At 41.8% G+C, this 16,532-nt stretch overlaps 1 protein-coding gene across 2 annotated transcripts in view; it reads left to right on the forward strand.

The window, feature by feature from the left end:
* med23 (mediator complex subunit 23) overlaps positions 1-16,532 on the forward strand; it is a 66,596-nt gene that overhangs the window by 23,034 nt on the left and 27,030 nt on the right. For both annotated transcript variants that reach the window (XM_084091604.1, XM_084091603.1), the window contains 5 exons: positions 3,470-3,612; positions 3,707-3,881; positions 10,739-10,902; positions 12,323-12,447; positions 12,797-13,002. In XM_084091604.1, the coding sequence (XP_083947730.1) occupies positions 3,470-3,612; positions 3,707-3,881; positions 10,739-10,902; positions 12,323-12,447; positions 12,797-13,002 (813 nt within the window). The remainder of the gene's footprint in view (positions 1-3,469; positions 3,613-3,706; positions 3,882-10,738; positions 10,903-12,322; positions 12,448-12,796; positions 13,003-16,532) is intronic.

Raw genomic sequence — 16,532 nt, forward strand, 5'->3', positions numbered from 1 at the left:
ACACAAGCTTCAGATACTCCGGCAATAACAAAACAGGCGAATCTCACTCATCCAGAATCTCAGACATAACCAGCAGCGAGTGCAGCCTTAGAGATCTGACCGACTTATTTTTTGACATGCTTGCAGAGAAAGGCTCACCAAAACAAAGTTACTGGGTTTCACTTTTCATGTTTTCTGGGTTGCTAGAAGCACCGGGGACCCGATTATAGCACTTAAACACGAAAAAAGTCAGATTTTCATATGTCACCTTTAAATCACATACACTACTGGTCAAAAGACTAGAATAATTAAGATTTTAGATGTTTTACTTGTTTTTGAAAGTTTATCAAATAAATGCAGCTTTGGTGAGAATAAGAGACTTTTTAGACCAATATTAAAAACCTTAATTATTCAAAGCTTTTGACCGGTAGTGTGTTCTGATTGGCTGCTGGTCACTGTAGACCTTTTTGGTCATGACAGGCTCCCAGAAATATTGCAAACGGACCTGTGATCTGCATCTCTATTCATGTATAAATGTATAAACGGTCTGAAGTGTAATTCTCTCCACATTTGAAGCCGCTTTGACACATATAATACACACACACACACACACACACACACCTGTGTTATCACGTCAGTGCTATGATGCCTCTTCTGATCTGATACAGATATGTGGTTTTGTTCTGTGTTAAGAACTGAATTGTCCTGCTGTCTTCACACTTAAACACTCAAAAAGAGATGCTGTTTGATCTGACCTTGGTCATTTTAGTTCAAATGTTTTTCATAGTTTATTTTCTGACCAGTTTTTTTTTTTTCTGTCTCATCTGCCGTGATTAAATGACCAAATGATATATGTTCTGCTCGGACTAGGGTCCATTCAGTCAGTATTATGGGATATCATACTGTCGTGTGAAATGCTGAAGACACTTTTATTCACAGCCAAACAACACATTATGACAATAAATGTTCCCATCCTGCCATTGCAAGTAATGTGGCTAGTGTATAATTGCATCTATTTTTCAGCTCTTGCTTTGAGAACACCATCATGCCACGACCTGATAAAGTTGCTGTCATTTCAGCTATTTTAAATCTGCATGTCCATCTGGACAATGAGATGCAGAGGAGAAGCCAGTGATGACCTTCTCTTGATGTGCTCTGGTGTCTCATGGCTGGCCTTCACTGACCTTCTCAAGAGTCATTTGTCCCCATCTGGACTTTTCGACTGTTGGGAGGGAAGCTCTCAGTGGTGTGTTTTATGACTCAGTTTCTCATGCCACTAACTTGGCAAAAGTAATAATCATCCATTTTGAGAGCAACAGTTATCTGCCAGCAAGCAGTGTGTCAAGACTAGCAGAGGCTGAGGCCAGAGCACATCCTCCTCAGCAATAAAACACTTGTGAAGGAGGACATGTCCTGATTTCAGGGTTGGAGGGAGTGCTTTCCTCACGTCAGATGAGGTGTGGTGGACTCCTGCCCTGTCCGGAGTGGGCGATCTGGTGCATGGACTCTCCTGTACACATCTCCACCAGTGGAGCTGCTTCAGCCACTTCTGGACAGAGAAGGCTAATCCCTGAATTTTGTTCCTCATTGACCAGCAAAATATGGTACCGAGACCCCATTACACATGGTACGAAGACCCCATTCGCTCTGTTGTTGGGGGCACCATTGTGGCTTGTCTCCCTACAGAAGGACAGTGTACCATGGGTCTCCCCTTTAGGAAGGCCTGTGTGCTGCTACAGTACAAAGCGCTTCAGCTCCTTCTACAGTGGATTCTAATGCAGTAAAGTAGCACAGGTCCCTCCACCATCCAAAAATCAACATAATCATTCTAGGGTGGGGGTGTCCAATCCTGCTCCTAATGGGCCACTGTCCTCCAGAGTTCAGCTCCAATCCCAATTAAATCAACCTACTAAACTACGTTAGTCCACTAATACTGTTCACTTAAAGGAGTGAATGAAAACTAATGAGCGAATTCGGACAGCCGTTGTGCGGACATCGATTGTACATCGGTTATTGCAGTGCAATGTGGGATTGAATAAGTGCACTCAATAATGTCCACTATGGTTTCGGACACCACTACAAATGGCTGTCCCCTCAAATAGTGCCCTATTTAAGGGTAATGGGGGTGATTTCTGATTCAGCCACTGTCTTACTAGACATGCTAGAAACTTCCAGGCAGGTGTGTTGAGGCAAGTTGGAGCTCTGCAGGACAGTGGCCCTCCAGGACAGAGTTTGAAGACCCCTGTTCTAGGGTGTCCATCCCTGCTCCTAGAGGACCACCTTCCAGTAGAGTTTAAATTAATCCCAAATCAAACACGCCTGAACCAGCTAATCAAGGTCTTCAGGGTCACTAGAAACTTCCAGGCTGGTGTGTTGGAGCTCCGCAGGACAGTGGCCCCCAGGAGCAGGATTATAGAGATTACAACATCTCTTGAGGATGCTCCAATTAACCTTTTATGGTGTGTTTAATGATTTTTTTCAGCACATTATGTTGCCTTCAGTGGGATCATGTCGGTTTTATTAATAGGATGGTATCTCCCTCTGTAGGTACCCTCTGTAGGTACCCTCCTTGGTACCTAATCCTACTCCTGGACGACCAGTAGAGTTTAACTTCAACTCTAATCAACACACCTGAACCAGCTAATCAAGGTCTTCAGGATCAGTAGATCCAGACAGGTGTATTGGAGCTAAACTCTGAAGGACAGTGTTGGACACCCCTGCTCTAGAGATCATTATATTTCTTGAGAAGAGACAGTCCACTCTACCTTTTAACGTGCGTTTGATGGCTTTTTCAGCATGTTATGATGGCTTCAGTAGGATCACGACTGTTTGCTAATTGGGTCTCTAGCACCTGCATGGGATTCCTCCATTGTGCTGGATGCTCTGTTGTAGCCTCCATTTGAACTTCTATAGTAGGGGAGGCCAAGAGTTCAACTCCAATCCTTATCAAACACACCTGAACCAGCTAATCAAGGTGTTCAAGATGACTTGAAAATAAAAGGCAGATGTTTTGGAGATTGTCGGATACATTTATTGACTATCAACTCTGTTTTAGCCTCCATTTGTACCTCATGCATTTGAGGGTTTTATCATCACGTCACAGACAGACACCGATCAACGCCGAAAGTCACCAGATTACAGTACATAAATTCTGTAACAGTAATTCAGTCAGTTAAAACAAGCACACATCAATGCTAAAAGATGGTGGAAGGGGTAAGACTGATCCGACAAAACCAGACAAACATTTGTTGATGTTGGTCAGTGTCTAAATTAGACGGTACTGTACTTTTGAGCTGCCTAAACTTTTAAAAATCATTTATGCATGTATCTCCATGTTACTTTGCTAGTCCTCTCTGTGCATAAATGTGTCTCAGCAAATCACAGAAGTGTTATATCCCATAGATAAATGCAGATGCATGCAAGTGTCAAGTGTTGTAGTTGTGCTTATTCAAGTGCCACATTCTCAGAGGAGCTTCTGTTCTTCCCTTAGCTTGATCCACAGCATTGCAACCCGTGTAATTAAACTGGCCCACGCCAAGTCCAGTCTTGCCCTGGCCCCCGCCTTGGTGGAGACGTACAGCCGACTGCTGGTCTACATGGAGATCGAGTCCCTCGGCATTAAAGGCTTCATCAGTAAGTCTGATGCACACGTCACAGATGTTTCTGATTTCTGTCCTTCAGTCCTTGTCCTTTGATGTAACTGTGTGTTTCTCTGACCCTCTTCTAGGTCAGCTTCTGCCGAACGTGTTCAAGTCTCACGCGTGGGGGATCCTGCACACGCTGCTGGAGATGTTCAGTTACCGCATGCACCACATTCAGCCTCATTACCGCGTGCAGCTCCTGTCACACCTTCACTCGCTCGCCGCCGTTCCACAGACCAACCAGAACCAGCTGCACCTCTGGTTAGACTCCGCCCACACACTCACACCAACACTGGTTAGACTCCACCCACACACACACCAACACTGGTTTAGACTCCGCCCACACACTTACATCAGCACTGGCTAGACTCCGCCCACACACACCAACAATGGCTAGACTCCGCCCACACACTTACATCAGCACTGGCTAGACTCCGCCCACACACACCAACAATGGCTAGACTCCGCCCACACACTCACATCAATACTGGCTAGACTCCGCCCACACACACCAACACTGGCTAGACTCCGCCCACACACACACATCAACACTGGCTAGACTCCGCCACACACTCACACCAACACTGGTTTAGACTCCGCCCACACACTCACATCAACACTGGTTAGACTCCGCCCACACACACCAACACTGGTTTAGACTCCACCCACACACTTACATCAACACTGGCTAGACTCCGCCCACACACACCAACAATGGCTAGACTCCGCCCACACACTCACATCAACACTGGCTAGACTCCGCCCACACACACCAACACTGGCCAGACTCTGCCCACACACACACATCAACACTGGCTAGACTCCGCCCACACACTCACACCAACACTGGTTTAGACTCCGCCCACACACTCACATCAACACTGGTTAGACTCCGCCCACACACACCAACACTGGTTTAGACTCCACCCACACACTTACATCAACACTGGCTAGACTCCGCCCACACACACCAACAATGGCTAGACTCCGCCCACACACTCACATCAACACTGGCTAGACTCCGCCCACACACACCAACACTGGCTAGACTCTGCCCACACACACCAACACTTGCTAGACTCCGCCCACACACACCAACACTGGCCAGACTCTGCCCACACACACCAACACTTGCTAGACTCCGCCCACACACCCCAACACTGGCCAAACTCCGCCCACACACACCAACACTGGCTAGACTCCGCCCACACACACCAACAATGGCTAGACTCCGCCCACACACTCACACCAACACTGGCTAGACTCTGCCCACACACACCAACACTTGCTAGACTCCGCCCACACACCCCAACACTGGTCAAACTCCGCCCACACACACCAACACTGGCTAGACTCCGCCCACACACACCAACAATGGCTAGACTCCGCCCACACACTCACACCAACACTTGCTAGACTCCGCCCACACACCCCAACACTGGCCAAACTCCGCCCACACACACCAACACTGGCTAGACTCCGCCCACACACACCAACACTGACTAGACTCCGCCCACACACTCACACCAACACTGGCTAGACTCCGCCCACACACTCACACCAACACTACATGCTTCAAGCTAGAGACCTGTGCCGGATGGATTTTTCTGTCCCGCTCCTGCAAAAATATGTTACCTTCTCCACCAATCATGTTTTGTCCCACTCCTGCCCGCAAAAAAAGTATAAATAGATTTTTTTTCTGTACGTCCATGAAATGGGCTATTTTTAAGTTAGCCTACGTGTCTCCACAACCTACACATCAGCATAAATGCTCCTGATAAATGACTTGTTATTAAAGCATTTCCAAACCACAGGTAATTTAACACAGGCTGCTGCGTGCATGCTTTGACATGACAGAGTGCGCTCCCTTAATAATTCCTAAAAAGCTGACATCAGTTCATCGCAATCTCACAAATCTCAGTTATCATCAATGAAGCTGACTGCACAATGAATCTTTCATAATATCTACTCTTTGTTTGTAAAAATCAGAGGATTTGTCAGCGTGCAGAATTCAGCACTGAACAAAAACTCAGTTTTGAGTGGTGAGGGGATTCTATCTTAAATAGAATGCTCACAGAGTGCTCATGACGACTAACATTTAAAAGTGTTGTAAATGTGCGGTGCGCAGAATATACTGTCCTACAATATTTTAAATAGTCAAACACATTATGATGTGATGCATTTTCAAACAGTAGTATGTTACCTTGTAGTCACATGACCTCACCACAATACTCTTCATACAGCAAGAGTCTGCCAGTTATCATCTTTGTAGGGGTGTAGTGGTACACGTATTCATACCCAAAGTGTTCATTACGAGTCTTTCTATAACCTAATGTTTAACTCTGCACATGCCTGCAGTTCTGTGTGTGTGCTGAACGTAATCTGAAACACTCAGTTTCCTATTGCATTTGCATTTGAGAGGACTTTTTCTCAGCGCGTAAATCTTATGGTTGTATCAGCTGTAATGATGCTAAAAAAAGCCACATGAGTCTCTGTTGAAACTTCACAGTCTTCACTGAATAAGCACCGGCGAGCACATGCACAAGTGTGCAATAATTCTTACCTAAATTAACTAAACTATTCTTACTTATTAAAATATACATTTTGCTAAATATTTTTCATCTAAAAGTAGAAGCACTTCAAGTCTCTTCCCTTATTTACAACCGTACCATAAACACCAGCGCCAAGAGTGTTTTGCAGCTGCATTGACAGACTTTTTATGTTAAAGCTGCTCTAAGCGATGTTGGGTGACGTCACTTCTTGTCGACGTTCAAAGTATTGTCAAACAAAACGGAGGCTAGCTCCACCCTCCCTCCTCCTCCTCATCCCCCCCCCCACCCCCTTCCGTGCTTCCTGAAACAGTCATGAACCATTTAGAAAAACCAAACTAGATTTACCCTGTCCAGCAGAAACAGAGCCACCTGAGTGTCGGATCGGAAGCCCTTCTGCCTCAGGAGTTCTCGCCTCCTTTTGAATGCTTTTCCGATGTAAATTCGGGACTTTGCGCGTTCCTTCTCCTTTTCCCTATTCTTTGTTATTTGTTCATCGGAACGTCGTCTCTTTGGTCGTGTTTTGGCCATATGTTAAAATTGTATTTTCTTGAGAATTTTGATTTGTCGTTGTCTAGGACATCTCTCCTCTAGCTAATTTCCCTCTTCATGCTTCTCTCTCCTCCACCCCCCACCCCCCCCTTCATGTGCACGCGCACTAACCCCCTTACCCCCAAATCATTCTTGTCGGTGATTGGCTGGAACACTGTTTGTTATGTTTCGTGGTCCAGGCTGGGCCAGTTTGTTTTTGTTGCCGTTTGTGGAGCCTGTGGTGTCTACAGAGACCACGTGTTTTTCCAGTGTGTTCAGGGGACAGGCAGCGAGCGGATAGTGAGGAGATGTTTGCTGGATGTGACAAAATGTTTTGGCCTAAAAAACACGTGACACCGCTTAGAGCACCTTTAAAGACAGCCATAGTTTCTTCCAAAAAAAACTTTTTGTTGGTAACACTTTACAATTAGATTTTGTTAGCTAATGTTAATTAATGCATTCATTAAGGGACTGTTCGTTATTTATTTAAGGGGCCACCGGAGGAGTTTTGAGATCTGTTGTCAAAAAAGACATGACCCTCCCTTCGCCAGCAATAATTTTTTCTATGACCCTCCAAAATGATTGTGAAAAAAGGCATGACCCTCCCCGATAATTTATTGTTCTGTACTGGTTTGCGCTTGGCAAAGATGTTCAGATAGCCATTGTTTGTTTGTTTTTTAAACCATAAACTCTTGCTTTCTCATCTGGCTGTAACGATAGACCAAACCTACGATTCGGTTCGTATCACGATTTTTTATTTTAGATTTGAAAAAAAATCATGTTTTCGGTGCTGATGCGGTGTGACTCGTTCAACATGTGGGTGGCGTTGCGAATAAAGCATCTAAAAGCTGTCACAAAGAACCGGCAAAAGTAATGATTATTAATATGTCATATATTGCTAGAAATTTTAATTGTTTTTAATAAACAAGTGTTTTCTGTGTCGACTGCAAAGATGAAGTTGACGATGCGTCGCGATCTTCTCAGAACGCGCCAGAGAGATTTCATAAGCAGAAAGCAGTCTGTTTTCCTTCGTTTTGAATTGTTCTGCATGTTTAAAAGCAGACATTTCAAGCTTTCTATATATTTCTCAGGTCTATGAGGCAAGTAGCCTACCTTACGCTGAGTTTCGGTTCATTTATGAGACAAGAGTCCAGTTCACTCGCCCGCGCCTCCGTGTCATGATTATCTATTTTCTACTATATTTAGACTACTTCTTATTTATTAAATCCAGATGAAACATTGATTAAAGTTAAGATAAAATTAATAAAAAAAACGAAATTCACTTTAAAGAAAGGCTTTGTACTTTCTGTTTGAGGTCTCTGTGCCATTTTTAAAGTCGCTTCAGAGCAGTCATGTCCGTGCGTAATGGAGAACTGTCACGTCCGTAACATTTATTTTTATTTTTTTTACATAAATGCAAACACGAAAAATAAAATAAAAATAATATAAAATGTAATTTTCTGTGGAGGCCGATCTTTATTCATCCGGTGGGTATATATATCTTGGTTTGCAGTGTAATTTATAGAATTAGCCTACTAAAAAATATTTTGCCACCTAAAAGTTAAAGATTTTTTTGTGTCACGTCACATGTGTATTTCCCTCATATTAAATATAAAACGCATGTGTAGACTGATATTTTTCTAATGTCTTGACTCCTTTCAGACGTTTCAAATAAATGCATTTTCTGAGAATTTTTATTTTAAGTTTTGACTGCAAATGTCACGTCCATTCACTGGAATCGCCCAATTTTAACGAATTTATCCTCAACTAGTTTTTGTGGTGTAGGTCTATGTATTTTATGTTAACTTAAATAATAGCCTACTAATAGTGATTTAAAGATGTGGTAGCGCTGCGTAGATCGCGAGTCGTCAACTTCATCTGTCTAGCCGACACTGACATAAAAATAACTGTTTTATTAGTAAACAATTAAAATGTCTCCTGCTATATTGAACATATTTGCCTGTTCCTTACAAAACACTGACAGTGGGGTTTTTGACCGGGTTTTTTTTTTTTTTTTTTTTTTTTGAGCAGCTGCGGACAAATTTTTCGACACACACACACACACACACACACACACACACACACACACACACACACACACACACACACACACACACACACAATATTAAACAGGATTTTTTTATTGCTTTTTTAATACAATAAAAATTTCATTTAATTTATTGTTTAATAAAATTATAAGCCTATTATTTTTAGTTTATTAACAGCAACAACAGCTGTAAAGATGAAGTTGACGATCGCCATCTCCGTAGTAGTGAACACGCCTATAGAGAGAAATGCACATCATTACTACATAACCAGAGAGTAGCCTATTTCTTTTCGTTTTAAATGGTTAAAAAGACATTTCAAGCTTTCTTAAGATATTTCATGTAGGCTATGTGAGGCATATGCTGAGTTTCGTTAAGTTAGGATGAGATGCGCTCCTGTTTACGAGCAGTGCAAGTGACCACGCGGGCGCCTCTATGATTGTGTTGTCTGCTATATTTGGTATTTGGCAATTGGTTGATAAAAAAAAAATTATTAAAATTAAGATAGGCTACAATTTATACAAAACGAAATTCACTTAAAAAATCGTTTTCTGCAAAACAAAACTTAATTAAGTGGTCAAAATCATGTCTGACCCGCTCCATGTCTCTCGATATTGCGTATAGGCTACTCGTGTGTGCGGTTCACTTTTCATAATCAACATAGATGAAAAAATAACATTATTATATTTTAACAAAAATGGAACTAAATGAGCTTATTTAATGGTAACAACACAGTAGGCCTACAGACTCTGTATTTGTACAAATTGCTGCACATTCATTTTATTCTGAATTTTGCACACACAAGTTGAAATGCATTTGTTTGTGCATGCATGTAAAACATATCTCCAACATTTATCAAGTTCACTGATAATTATGCGTGCATTTATTAATTATTATCTTAATGAATAATGTAACAAGGACGAAGCATGTAAACTGTTTGTTTAGAATTTGGATCGATCATCGCAAATAGATCCGAATGAAGAAACGTACAAAACCATAGGCTATAGAAAATGGGTGGGCCCGGACCTAAATGCCCACCCGGGTCCAATGGTAGCGCCGCGGCTGGTGGTAGCCCTACATCTTACACATCGTGGAAACAAAATAAGAATGGAAACTAAAATATGCAGTATCGCCCTACAGCGATGACACTGTGCACTTAACAAAAGTTCATGCTCGTGCTTTAAAGCTTTGCCGGGTAAACATTTCTTTGGCATTCTGTTCTGACATGATGCACTTTTTCTAAGCGCGAACTGAAGTGCGCACTGTCAAACAGCGCCAAACTGGATTTTTGTTCGGGTCAGACCCATCTGATATCGAAGGGGGGCTGACAACGCGAGATCAACATGGAGATAAATGGAACAAAATAGCACCAAACAAGCCACTTTGAAATGTTGCTGTTTTAATGAATATAAAAGTTGGGTGACCCTCCCCCTAGACTAAAAAAAGTTGGATGACCCTCCCCTCAACAAAGAATTAAAAGACATGACCCTCCCCTATTTTCCTCCGGTGGCCCCTTCCATAAATACCGAACGGTCCCTAACAATGAGCAATACATCATACAAACAATGCAAAATATAACTTCACTGTTAGTGCAGGTTCATTAAATATGAACAGATACAACTTTAGATTTTAATAATGTATTAGTAAATGTTGAAATTAATATTAATAAATGTTTTAGTAAATGTTGAAATTAATATTAATAAATGTTTTCAAAGTATTTGACATACTAAATGTTAAATGTGGTAAACTCATGTTAACAAAGGAACCATATTTTGAAGTGTTACCATTTAGGTTTCTATTAATGTACTGTAGTAGTGTATTGTACATCTATGACTTCTAAACCGAGGTTCGAAACGTACCATCCTTTTTAGTGTACTATCCCATTATGGGATACAGCATGCTCTGTGTATACTGCATATATTTTGTGTATACAGCTGTGGTAGGTGGTGTCATCTCACTGTGTGTGTGTGTGTGTGTGTGTGTGTGTGTGCAGTGTGGAGAGCACCGCTCTGAGGCTCATCACGGCTCTGGGGAGTTCAGAGGTTCAGCCTCAGTTCACACGCTTCCTCAACGACCCTAAAACTGTGCTGTCGGCGGAGTCCGAGGAGCTGAACCGAGCGCTCATCCTCACGCTGGCTCGAGCCACACACGTCACAGGTACTCACACCACCAACACACTCTACTGATGATGATACACACGTCACAGGTACTCACACCAGTAACACACTCCACTCATGATGATACACGCGTCACAGGTACTCACACCACCAACACACTCTACTGATGATGATACACACGTCACAGGTACTCACACCAGTAACACACTCCACTCATGATGATACACACGTCACAGGTACTCACACCACCAACACACTCTACTGATGATGATACACACGTCACAGGTACTCACACCAGTAACACACTCCACTCATGATGATACACGCGTCACAGGTACTCACACCAGTAACACACTCCACTCATGATTATACACACGTCACAGGTACTCACACCACCAACACACTCCACTCATGATGATACACACGTCACAGGTACTCACACCAGTAACACACTCCACTCATGATGATACACACGTCACAGGTACTCACACCACCAACACACTCCACTCATGATGATACACACGTCACAGGTACTCACACCACCAACACACTCCACTCATGATGATACACATGTCACAGGTACTCACACCAGTAACACACTCCACTCATGATGATACACACGTCACAGGTACTCACACCACCAACACACTCCACTCATGATGATACACACGTCACAGGTACTCACACCAGTAACACACTCCACTCATGATGATACACACGTCACAGGTACTCACACCACCAACACACTCCACTCATGATGATACACATGTCACAGGTACTCACACCAGTAACACACTCCACTCATGATGATACACACGTCACAGGTACTCACACCACCAACACACTCCACTCATGATGATACACACGTCACAGGTACTCACACCAGTAACACACTCCACTCATGATGATACACACGTCACAGGTACTCACACCAGTAACACACTCCACTCATGATGATACACACGTCACAGGTACTCACACCACCAACACACTCCACTCATGATGATACACACGTCACAGGTACTCACACCAGTAACACACTCCACTCATGATGATACACACGTCACAGGTACTCACACCACCAACACACTCCACTCATGATGATACACACGTCACAGGTACTCACACCACCAACACACTCCACTCATGATGATACACATGTCACAGGTACTCACACCAGTAACACACTCTACTGATGATGATACACATGTCACAGGTACTCACACCAGTAACACACTCCACTCATAGTCTCAACCATTCGCTTTGTCTCTTAGCAGTTGATGTGCAGGGGTCATTCTATGATTTGGGGTACATTTCATGTCCAATGATGATAATTGTTTTTTCTAACTATTTTCTTCATAAATACCATGTTTTATCCAGTAAGAGAATGCATATTATAATCCGACACCACTTTTTTATACACCCTGTTTTTCAGTTTGCTTGAAATTTCTTTTGTGCAGATTTCTTCACTGGCTCGGACTCTATTCAGGGCACCTGGTGTAAAGACATCCTGCAGACCATCATGAACTTCACGCCTCATAACTGGGCCTCTCACACACTCAGCTGTTTCCCTGCTCCACTGCAGGTACTCACGCACACACACACACACACACACACACAAACTCACTCACTCACTTCACTTCTTTTTTTTTTTCGACACATTCATAATCATTACTTTTCCCGGTGTGCTGCGGCAAGTTTTTTTGGGATCATTATTCTGGTTTAGTATTCCTCTGTAATGTAGAACATTTTTCAATGCCCCACCGTATACATTTCAGTAATTTAATTAATATCATAAACACGCAACTAGTCGACTAATGGCTCAAATGAACCACTACAAGTCGGGAACAGCCCAACTTTATTGTTATAGTTCTTGGAGTGAATGGGTCTTTAATCCGATTAATATTAACTTCTCTGTTGTGTTCATCCTCCAGGCGTTCTTCAAGCAGAATAATGTTCCTCAGGAGAGCCGTTTTAACCTGAAGAAGAACGTGGAGGAGGAGTACCGCAAGTGGAAGTCCATGACCAACGAGAACGACATCATCACGCACTTCTCCATGCAGGGCTCTCCGCCGCTGTTCCTGTGTCTGCTGTGGAAGATGCTCCTGGAGACCGACCACATCAACCAGATCGGCTTCAGGTGCGAGATACACGCCGTGTGTAGAGAGCGCCTCATCTGTCCGCTTAGGCGTTCAGCACACGCTTTCATCTGAAAGAGGATATTATTCACACTATACGCACTATACAATGCCATGTTTATTAGAGAGCTAGATTAGGGAACAAGCACGAGTGTGGAAAAGGTGTGTATTCTTGACAGCTGTGGTGGTGTCAGCAGTTCGGGTGGAGGTGTGTGGCTCGTTCCACCAGAGAGGAACAGAGAGGGTGAAGGGTCTGGAAAGAGACTCATTCAGTGATTGTAGTTGCACATGTAGGCGTGAAATGAGGCTGTTTCAATGGCAGATGCTGTTCTTTTCAGTATGTCCTGAACATCTCTGTTTTAGCCATTTTAGAACGTCGTCTCCTCTCTTCTGTCAGAGCTGCAGCATTCTCCGTTGTCGACTCACTCGCTGTCTGCAGTGAAATCCTTTGAAAATCCTTTACCGAATTTGATGTTCCAGTTCAAAAATTACTGGCCTTTTAAATTATTGTAATTCTCTGGTTATGCTGTATTATCACCAAATATTGGATTCAATCTTTGTGACATATTCCTTTTTGATAACCAATGGGATTCAGCTGGGGGGTTTTCACATACATTGTTGGTGAAGCTCCATTATACTCTCATAATTTAAAGTAGTAAATCTCTAGTCGTGATATAGACCCACAAACACGCAATTCTGACTTTATATCTCACAATTCTGAGAAATAAAGTCACAATTTTGAGATGTAAACTCGCAAGTCGCAGTTACTATTTAAATTGTTTTATTCTGTGTGATTATTCCATACTTTTGACTACTAGTGGTGGGAGAAAAAAAAGCGATTCTCCAGTTCATCTCGACTCTTTCTTTAATGATTCTGAATTGATTGTTTAGAATTGTAGAATCAGTTCTAGGTGTAACTTTTAACTTTAGTTGCGGGAAGGCTCTTATGACAGACAGCTAATTACCCCCACACACACACACACACACACACACACACACACACACACACACACACACACACACACACATATTTAAGTATCTAAAAGTTTGAAAAACTACTAGTGTACAGTCAGATCAGTGTTTATGTGGCACAAAACCATGTGCATTTCAGTCAGTGTGGAGCATTAAACCTGATCTACAATAAGCATAACTTATGCAAGTAATTGTATTTATTGTGACTCTAGTGTGTGTTCCTGAACCTTTGTCTGATGTTTTTGTTCATGTATCATCAGACGGTGGTCTCAGATCACCCTTTACAAGCACAATAAGTGTCCTTTGTCCGCAGCGTCTATCTGTCTCTCTTTGAATGGTTGTTGTTAGTTTGTTGTGCATCTTTTGAAGTGTGTGTGTGTGTGTGTGTGTGTGTGTGTGTGTGTGGTGCAGCTGCTCTCGGCCGTATAAAGGCTGCTTGTGCTGGGCTGAGTGCAGCGGTCCTGTGTGATCCACTTTATTCTCCAGTCACGAGCTCTTCCTCATTACACCAGCAGAGCAGAGGCACAGATGTGTAGAAGGGCTTTCTGACGTCTCTGCCTCTCTCAGAGCAATCAAAGGCTGCAGGAGACACCATATTAAATCACTGGACATCAGTGTTCACACTGTCAGTGGCAGTAAACACAGTCTCAGCATTCAAACGCTAGCTCAGAAAAAACACTTATGTAATCACTCATTCTCATTCTCTGCCTCTTCTGCTGTACTGCCGGTTTGTTCTCTCCCTCGAACCAATGTTTCCCTTGTGCTGTGCTGAAAATCCTTTACATAATTTGTTGTTCCTGGCTTTTAAATCTCTGGTTATGCTATATTATCACCAAATACTGGATTCAATCTTTTTGACAACTTGTTTTCTTTCAATAGCACAGGTTTTTGATTGGAACTGATTGATTGTAGTCCATTGATCACTCAAGCTTATTCACCTAAAAAAAAAAAACTCATAAACTTTGATCAATAAGGCCTACGATCAATCAACTTAAAAGCAGTTGTATTAAATTAGTGTCTTAAATCTAGTTTGACCAACTAGCAGTTAACCAAGGGATAATTAGTCTTACTTTTCCAATTCATATTAGACCAAAATACCCTTTTACTTAAGTGTCTGTTAATACTTTTATTATGTGTTATAATATAATATAATATAATATATGATTGATTATTATTAAGTAGTCGATTTTTTAATTTAGCAGTAAAATAGTATGTATTACTACAAAATAAGATATTTCTTTATCAGATTAATGAAATCATATTTTTAATAGTAGTAATTTGGGTGAGGTTTTCCTTCTGATAAATGGACAAATGAGAATCTCATTAAAGTAATCGCAGTGTTCACAGTGTTCACAGTGTTCACAGTGTTCACAGTGTTGCTTGATTTAATTTCCCATCAGAAGCATTGTGATATTGAATGTGTCAGCGATGAGTTGTTCTGTTCAGTTCAGTTGGAGTAAATGTTCTGGTTGTGAATGTTTCAGTGTGCACATCTAAATCCCCATCTTCACTGTTGTTGTGTTTGGCCTAGAGTTGGTGTGTGTTTGTGAGGTTCAGTCGTGTGTATTCCTCGGTCTCTCGAGGGAGATGCTGCTAGCTCTTGACAGTGGCTTTGCTGTGAGGTTTCTCAGAGCCGCGTCTGCAGAAGCCTGTGTTTGTACGGGAATCCTCACTTTTGATCTGAGCTTTTGGGATGTGAAACGCACTTTTTTTTTTTTCTTCTGTCAAAGCTCTTTAATACAAACCCAAACTAGACTTCTCTAGCAGTGTGTGGAGTCTCAAGAAGCGCTTCGTAAACTGCTGTCTCACACGGGTTTTCAAGATTTTCATATCCTAAAAAACATACATCAATGGAAAGCTTCTTTATTCAGCTTTCAGGTGATGTATAAATCACAATTTAATTTTTTTTACCCATGTGACTGGTTTTGTGGTCCAGGGTTACATATGATGTGATAGTCAGAGAAATCATGTTGTTGTCTTTTTTTTTTTTTCTTTTTTTTTTTAATGGAAGAGTTTGTTGCACTATTGGACAAAAATATTTAAAAACATTTTTTTTTTAAATAATCATATTATATGATACATATATCATATTTGATATATCAGGCTTTTATGTCTCATATAGTCAAGTCACCTTTATTTCTATAGCGCTTTTTACAATACACAGTGTTTCAAAGCAGCTTTACAGAGATAACAGGAGAATAATGCAACAAAGTTTGTTTCCAGAAGAAAATAGCGTCACAGTCCAGCTTAAGTAAGTTCAGTGATGGTTCATTTGTGTTGTAAATAAGTTATTAATTTAGTTTATATATATATATATATATAGCTGCTCTGGAGAAAACAGTGATGTCGTCGTCCAGCTAAGTTCAGTTCTCATATAATGGTGTCAGTACAGGCAGATCAATATTATTGTTGAATATTAAATTAAATGTAGTTTAAATATAGTATGATATAGTGATAATATGGAGGAAAAAATACCGCAATGAAATACTGATCACTTCTACTGTAAATCAATGAGATCATTATAACAGTATAGCAGATACTTACATAAAATGCATAGATG

The sequence above is a fragment of the Abramis brama genome, assembly GCF_963993115.1.
Source record: "Abramis brama genome assembly, chromosome: 18".
In the NCBI taxonomy this organism is placed as follows: domain Eukaryota; kingdom Metazoa; phylum Chordata; class Actinopteri; order Cypriniformes; family Leuciscidae; genus Abramis; species Abramis brama.